The 8,692-nt window shown below is 37.5% G+C and overlaps 1 protein-coding gene across 1 annotated transcript; it reads left to right on the forward strand.

Annotated features, from left to right (window-relative positions):
• The first annotated feature begins 5,265 nt into the window (after positions 1-5,265).
• LOC128295394 (uncharacterized) lies at positions 5,266-7,760 on the forward strand. The gene is made up of 4 exons (XM_053030961.1): positions 5,266-5,383; positions 5,714-6,096; positions 7,550-7,626; positions 7,700-7,760. The coding sequence occupies exons 1-4, from the start codon at positions 5,266-5,268 to the stop codon at positions 7,758-7,760; spliced, it is 639 nt and encodes a 212-aa protein (XP_052886921.1).
• The last annotated feature ends 932 nt before the right edge of the window (positions 7,761-8,692 follow it).

Here is an 8,692-nt window from a genome sequence, read left to right on the forward strand (position 1 = left end):
TAAATTACACATTGCCTTATTAAAAATCATATGAACTTACAATTTCCCATAATATCCATAATCATAGAAATCACATTTATGTATGATAATTCAATGCACTTCATGTACCATAGACATATTTTTAAATCAATTCATAAACTTGGCACCATAATCATTTAATTTAACATAATTCAATTAATTCACTAAATTTAACTTTCAAATATAAATTACATCATTATTGTCATTATTATCATACCAACTTACATACTTTCAACACCTCAAAAATCATAGCAAATATATCAATTTTACATTGAAACATGCATAAATTAATGCTTATTATACATATGAACTTACCTCGATACTAAAACGGCCATTTAACCAACTTTCCCAATTTTTGATTTTTCTCTCATTCTAAGTTCAAATCTCGTTTTCTGGGATCTAAAACATCATATTTTACTTATTTAATTAATGTACTATTCAAAACAGTCCTTAACTCAAACTTTGGAAAATTTACAATTTTGCCCCTAAACTTTTGCATATTTACACTTTTGCCCCTAGGTTCGGGAATTAAACTTCATCCCTTATTCTTATATTTTATGACATGCTGATCACTTTTCTCTTCTATGGCAACATCAATTTCTCACTCTAACATATACTTATGACTATTAGGTATTTTTACCGATTAAGCCCTTTTACTCGTTTTCACTCAAAACCGAGTAGCACAAGTTGTCTAACATAATTTAAAACCTCATATTATATCATAAAACATCAAAATAAACACATTTCAACTATGGGTATTTTTCCAAATATGAACCCTAGCTTAAATTATTGCTAGAATAAACTTAATCAAATTACCGGGATTCCAAAAACATAAATAACTTGAAAAACGGGGCTAGAACGGACTTACTATTGAGCTTGGAAAGCTTGAAAACCCTAGCCATGGCTTCCTCCATGCTAATTTTGGCCTTCATGGAAAAGATGATTCAATTTTAGCTTTATTTTCCCTTTTTCTTTCTTTTAATTACCAAATGACCAAAATGCCCTTCCTTACTAAACTTTCAAAAATTCCATCCATGTCTAATTTTTTTCCATCACTTAGAAATTGGTAAAAATGCTATTTAAGACCTCCTAATCAATATTTCAAAGCAATTTCATACTAGAAACTTCTAGAATGCAAGTTTTGCAACTTATTCAATTTAGTCCCTAACTTCAAATTAGGCACTTTATGCATAAAATATCTTCATGAAATTTTCACACAATCATGCAATCATATGATAGACCTCAAAATAATCATAAAATAATTATTTCTATCTCGAATTTTGTGGTCTTGAAACCTCTGTTTCAACTAGACCCAATTTTGGGCTATTACATATTATATGAGATGGTTATAACAAATTTGTGATTCAACGTTTGCTAGTATAAATATTTATGCATATGATAAGTTGACTTGATATATATCTCATCTTTAGGTACATATATATGATGGTGTTTAATCATGTGTTTTGGTTATAGAGTAATAGATGGATGCGTATTGTGTTATAACATGTAATGCATTAGTAAATTAAAATGCATGTTATTTATATGATTATTGTGTAAAGTAAAAATATGTATGGGTATGTGGGTTTGATAGCTATTCAAAATAAATAAATATGTATAGGTAAACTTTGTTAGCTGAATAGATAAAAGATTAATATGGTTTTTGTATAAGTTTTAAATGGCACATTAATTGAATGCCATAAATGTTATAGTATACATATTTAATTGGTATGTGAAATGACATATATTGGTTTTAAATTTAACATTTGATCTTTATGAAACTTTATTTGTATTGATTAATTATATCCTTGGAAATTATATGAACTATAGAATCAAAATATGTTAATTTGATATTGAAAATATATTAGATGATTAACTATGTAATGAAAGTCTGTTCTAAATTGTATTATGATCAATAATGCCTCATAACCTCATTTTGGCAACAGATACGGGTTAGGGTGTTACATCAGAACAGTTAAAGATTTTTCGGATGTTTTTCCTGATGAACTGCCTGGGTTACCTCCAAACAGTGAAGTTGAGTTTGGGATTGAGCTCCTGCCTAGTACAGCTCTGGTGTCCGTCACTCCTTATAGAATGGCACCGAAGGAGCTTGTGGAGCTTAAGGCTCAGATTCAAGAATTATTGGATCGTGGGTTCTTCCGACCTCGTGTGTCTCCATAGGAAGCACCGATTTTGTTTGTGAAAAAGAATAATGGATAATTGCGCATGTGCATCGATTATCGACAACTGAATAAATTGACCATTAAGAATAAGTACCCCCTACCGAGGATTGATGATCTAATCGATCAGTTTCATGGAGCTTCAGTTTTCTCTAAAATTGATATCCAATCGAGGTACCATCAAACGAAGGTTAAAGAGACTAATGTTTATAAGACAGCTTTTAGGACTCGTTATGGTCATTATGAGTTCCTGGTGATGCCGTTTGGATTGACGAATGCACCAGTGGCTTTTGTAGATCTGATGAACCGAGTTTTCCAGCCTTATCTGGATCGATTCGTAGTGGTATTTATTGATGAAATCCTAGGGTATTCGAGGACTGAAGATGAACATGGTAAACATCTCTGAGTTGTTTGCAGATTTTGAGGGAAAAAAATTGTACGCCAAGTTCAGTAAGTGATACGTGATATTCGTGACAGGTTTTAAATATTTATAATGAATCATTCTTGAAACTAACTATTATCACGATAAAGGAAAGTGTACCTATCAAACAGTAGTATAGTTTTAGCAAGACCGAATTGTCGAACCCAAAGGAACTAAAAGTACTAGTAATGACTGTCTTTTTATTATCTAGCCTAAGAATAATGGGGTTTGTTTTAACTAACTAATTAACTAAACTAAGAATTCACAGAAAATAGAATTGGGGAATTACTTTTGGAAAAACTATTGAATTAAGAAATACCTAAGGAAAAATCCACCTAGACTTCACTTGTTATTTGACTCTAAATTGGACGATTTATTCATTTGACTTGATTCGTAGAAATCCCTAAGTTATAATATCATCCCTCTCGAGACTAACAACGTCTAACCCTAGGTTGAATAATTGAATCTAATTAACTCCCTAGGGTTGCATTAACTTGATCTATAGATCCTCTTATTAGGTTTCACCCTAATCTGGCAAAATCTTGTCACCCTATCTCTAGGCGCGTAATCAACTCCGCTTAATTATGACAAATGTACTTTTACACAGGGTCTATTCTTCCTCTAAATAAAAGCTTAACTTGAATCAATATCCTGAAATATCAAAACAAGAATTAAGAACATAAGAACAAGTCAAATATTTATCATACAATTCAGATAATAATAACAAGATTTTTCTTTGGTTTCATTCCCTTTAGGTATTTGGGGGTTTTAGTTCATAACTAAAAAGGTAAACATCTCAGAAGAATAATGAATACAAAAAATAAAGAAAAACCCAAAACTCCTGAAGGGAAATTGAAGGGAGATCTTCAGTCTTGATGATGAATCCGGCTTCTGAGATGGATCAATTGGCTTTCCTTGAGCAGTTCCCTGCCTTCTTCTCTGTGTGTCTTTTTCCTCCTCCTCTAGGGTGTATTTACAGGCTTTGGAATGCGTAAGAACCCTCAAAATTGGCCTTTTTCTAATTGGACTCAACTTGGGCTCGGCAGGGACACGCCCGTGTGACACGCTCGTGTCCAATTACTTCAAGTCGTGGTCAAGCATATTAAATAGGCACGGCCGTGTGGTCCACTCGTGTGAGTCATGCTTCGATTCTACCAAATTGACACGGCCATGTGGTTTGCCCTTGTGAGGAAGTCCAAGTCGTGTTGATTTCATACGTTGGCCCATTTTCTCTATTTTTGGCCCATTTCTTGTCCCTTTCACTCTCCTATACTCTCCTAAGTATAAAACATGAAATTAAGGCATTAGGAGCATCGAATTCACCAAATCTAAGGAAAAATAATCCATAAAATGTGCCAAGAATGGGATAAAAATATGTATAATTTATGGTTAATCAGTAAGTGTGAATTCTGGTTGCGAAAGGTAACATTTCTTGGTCATGTGGTATCTACTGAAGGGATTAGAGTTGATCCTCGAAAAATTGAAGCTGTTCTAGATTGGAATCCGCCTAAGACTGTATCATAGATTTGCAGTTTTTTGGGACTGGTAGGGTATTATCGACGGTTTGTTGAGGGGTTTTTGTTGATTGCTGCACCTTTGACTAAGTTGTTATGTAAAAGTGTGTCATTTAACTGGACTGATGCATAGCAAGAGAGCTTTTAAAAGCTTAAGAAAGTTTTAACTGAAGCCCCGGTCTTGATATAGCCAGAGGCTGGGAAAGAGTTCACTATCTACAGCGATGCATCACATGTTGGGTTGGGATGTGTGTTGATGCAAAAGGATAAGGTGGTTGCATATGCATCTCGTCAGCTTAAGACTCATGAGGCAAATTATCCAACACATGATTTGGAGTTGGCTGCGGTGGTATTCACACTATATAATTGGAGGAATTACCTATACGATGAGAAGTGTATCATTTACACAGATCACAAGAGGCTCAAGTATCTCCTCACTCAGAAGGAGCTAAATCTTAGGCAGCGTAGATGGATTGAGCTGCTTAAAGACTATGACTGTACAATTGAATACAAATGTGGTGGCCGACGCACTAAGTCGTAAGGCTATGACTGATCTGAGGGCGATGTTTGCTCGCCTCAGTTTATTTGATTATGGTAGCTTGTTGGCTGAGCTCCAAGTTAAACCAACGTGGATTGAGTAGATTAAGGGTAAACAGTTGAAGGACGAGTCACTGGGTCCTCAATTCCGACAGATTGAGAGTGGTAACACATCAAATTTTGGATTGAATAGTGAAGGGGTGCTTTGTTTCTGTGGGAGAGTCTGCGTACCGAAGGATACTGATTTGAGGCAGTCTATACTATGAGAGGTGCATAGTAGTCCTTATGCTATGAATCCTGGTGGAAATAAGATGTGCCAAGACCTTCGTGAGTTGTGTTGGTGGCCAGGTCTTAAGCGTGAAGTTACTGATCTAGTAAATGTCTGACTTGCCAGGAAGTTAAGGTTGAACATCAATTACCTTCAGGGTTGCTTCAACCAGTTAAGGTTCCACTCTAGAAGTGGCAGAGAGTGACTATGGACTTTGTTAGTGAGCTGCCCCTAACACCTACTAAGAAGGATTCAGTATGGGGCATCGTGGATCAGTTGACCAAGTCAGCCCATTTCAGACCAGTTTGTACCGATTACTCTTTGTAGGAAATGGCAAAACTGTATGTGTCTGAGATTGTAAGACTGCATGCGGTACCGGTTTCCATAATATCTGGTAGAGATCCTTGCTTAACGTCTCAGTTCTTGAAGAAGTTACACGAGGCTTTGGGTACAAGGTTGGACTTCAATACTACGTTCCATCCTCAGACAGATGGTTACTCAGAGAGGGTGATTCAGATACTGGAAGACATGTTAAGGAGTTGTGTGATATATTTTCGAGGCGGTTGGGAGGACTACTTGCCATTAGTAGAGTTTGTGTGTAACAACAGCTATCAATCTAGCATACAGATGGAACCTTACGAGGCATTATATGGTCATAGGTATCGTACTCCTTCGTGTTGGACTGAGTTGGGCGAACGGCTTGTTCTGGGCCTTAAGATAGTTTCTGATACCGAGGATAAAGTTAGACTAATTTAGGTTTAACTGAAGGTGGTATCAGACAGACAGAAGTCGTATGTGGATCTGAAGTGTAAGGAGATTGAGGATTTTGTGGGGGACTTCGTTGTTCTCAAGGTCTCACCATGGAAGAAGGTACTAAGATTTGGACAGAAAGGCAAGCTGAGCCCTAGGTTTACTGGGCCTTACCGCATACAGAAATGTGTTGGACCGATTGCTTATCAGTTAGAGTTACCTCCTAAGTTAGACCGAATTCATGATGTGTTCCACATTTCTATGTTGAGGCACTACCGCTCTGATCCTGCGCATGTTATCTCGGTCGAGGAAATTGAGGTTAAGCCAGACCTAACTTTTGAAGAGGAACTAATTCAGATATTGGAGCATGATGTAAAGGTTTTAAGGAAGAAGTCTATCCCATTGGCTAAGGTTCTTTGGCATAATCACATCTCTGAGGAGGCCACATGGGAACCCAAGGAAGCAATGTGACAACAATACCCTCATCTGTTTTGATCAAGTAAATTTCAAGGTCGAAATTTTCTTTTAGGGGGTAGAGTTGTAATGCCCCAAAATCCTAAATAATTATTTTCGTATGTTTGTAACAGAAATGCATGTCTGCTTCAGTGGTTAAGTGTCTTGGGAAGAGTCTAAGAAGTCTTGGGTTCAAGCCTTGGCTTATGGAAAAGTTTTATTTTTAGAAGAATAAACCCTATCTCTAGTCAGTAGGCCTTTTAAATTAATGTGTTTATAACATGACAGAATGGGCCTGCTGGTCTGGTGGATAAGTGGCGGGTGGTAGTTACTTAAGGTTTGAGGTTCGAATCCTGATAGGTGCAGTGGGGTGTTTATTTTGCTGCTGTGCCGTGGGAGTGTTGTAGTTTGACCGAAACACTGAAGTGTTTGAATGGGTTTTGAATTGAGTAGTTGAGAGGGGAGTGGACGACAATGAGGGATTTTAGGAGAAAATAAAGGGAAGTTGTGGTAAGAGGGAGTAATGTGCCAATTTTGAATAGTGGGCACTCAGGAATTTCGGCTAAGGTGGGTTATGCTCTCAAATTTTTTGTTTTTGTCTGCACTTGAGGTTCTCATTTGTGGGTAGCTGAATGTTGGGGTTTCTTTTCGGGTATCTTACTATTTTGCCTATTTCGAAATTGGCATTATTTCTCTTCCCTTGCGATTGAGTTCCTTCTTTCTTTGGCCAAATTCTCACTTTCTTTCCCTCTTATCACTTTTAGTTTTGACAAGTTGTTCTCTCGGGTTTCTTGTTCTGTTTGTGACATTTTTCTACCGATTACTCCATCTTCTCCCTCCCTCAATCGATTTGTTGTTTGGCCAAACACTTTCTCTCTTCCCTTCTCTTCTCTTTTCTCTCTCAAATCATTCCTCTTATCATCTCCTTCTATTTGGTACCCAGACTGAATACTTCATCCCTTACTCTCTCTACTATTGTTTTCGATTTGGGAATTTTTCTCTGAAAAATCAGTGAGTGCATAAGATTTCTTCTTGTTCTCTCACTACTCTTTCAACTTTTATCAAGTCTCCTCTCTCTTACACTATTTGAGCCAAATACACTTTTTCTCTTATTTTCGATTCTCATTTCCTCTCCCTTATTGTGGTGTTCTTTCAGTTCTAGAACTTCTCGAGGAGTGAAGGAGTTTACAAGTGATACTGAAACGTTCGAAACCTTTCTCTCGTCACTCGATTGAAGGTAACTCTATTCTCAGTCATCGTGTTCAACCTAAGTATTTTGGCTTGCAGTCTAGGGTGTAGGCTAAATGCTTCATTCCCTACTTTTGGGTTCTATGTTTGTATAAGTTAACATATGCTGACTTAAGCTATGTGTATAAATAATCATGATTAATAAAATCCGCTTGTAATGTAGATATCCGTCAAGGAGTTTGTAATAAACTTTCGTCAGCGGTTTAAGCGGGCTAAACCACACTCGTTCAATCAAGGCAGGTATCATATAGTTAAAAAGAGGTGATTAACCCTATTGATTAAAGGACTGACAGGGTGTCTTGATTGAATATAGGTTTGGTGCTCGTGGGCTTCTGCGCCTTTTCGCAAACAAGGTGTGTAAAACACTGCCTTAATCGTAGATCAGCAAAAGCCAAAATCAGTGTCCGTTGATGCTACACGGGCATGCGATCGCTCGTGTGGTAGTTTGAATGCCTAAACAAGAGAGTATAATTGTTGAGGCCACCTATGAGCGATTTCATGGACCGAGGTCGTTTTGGGCCATTTTGGCTGAATTGAGTTGTGTGGACCCCACGAGCACGTGGGCCCCACATAGGTAAACCACACAAACGTGCGGAGAATATTGCGCCAGGCTGTGTAATGTACATGGCCAAGGCTATTTCTGGGCTATGTGGGCCACAGGACATGTGGGCCCACAATATCGGCTGTAGGCCCATTTTCACTGATTGGACTGTTAAGGTTGCACGGGTTGCCTAAGACGACTGTGGACCTACTGTTGGGTCGGAAAGTGTACCTGGACCCCCTAATTGATAAAATGACTGAAAGGCCCCTACATGGTAAAATGACTGATATCCCCCTATGAGATGTATGACTATGTTTGAGCATGCCATTTTATATATATTGATCACACGTATGTTATTATGACATGATGCATGTTATGTTGCCTAGGGATGGGATTTATTTTGATTGGAGGAAGTGTACTGTACTGGCAGCTTTGCTGCAAATACTGATTAATGTCGCAACCGGTACTACTTGGTGTGTAGGGATGGGTGGGTTGATTTTATCCCCACATGGAGTGTAGGGTTCGACGGAGATGGAGTGTAGAGGCTAATTGGGAAGGATTTATTGATTGCATATATGTACTGTATAATAGCCCAAATTTGCCCGGGCCTGTAAAATAAATAAATAAAAAACAAAAATAAAAATTAAGGAAACAATAAAAGTCCATTTACAGTCCATTTACAATAAACAGGCCTCAAGGCCTGATAGCCCAAAATTCGGCTACACTTGTAACCCAACTGGTCTAAACCAGAATACCCATTAACCC

This window comes from Gossypium arboreum, chromosome 7, assembly GCF_025698485.1.
Source record: "Gossypium arboreum isolate Shixiya-1 chromosome 7, ASM2569848v2, whole genome shotgun sequence".
NCBI lineage: Eukaryota > Viridiplantae > Streptophyta > Magnoliopsida > Malvales > Malvaceae > Gossypium > Gossypium arboreum.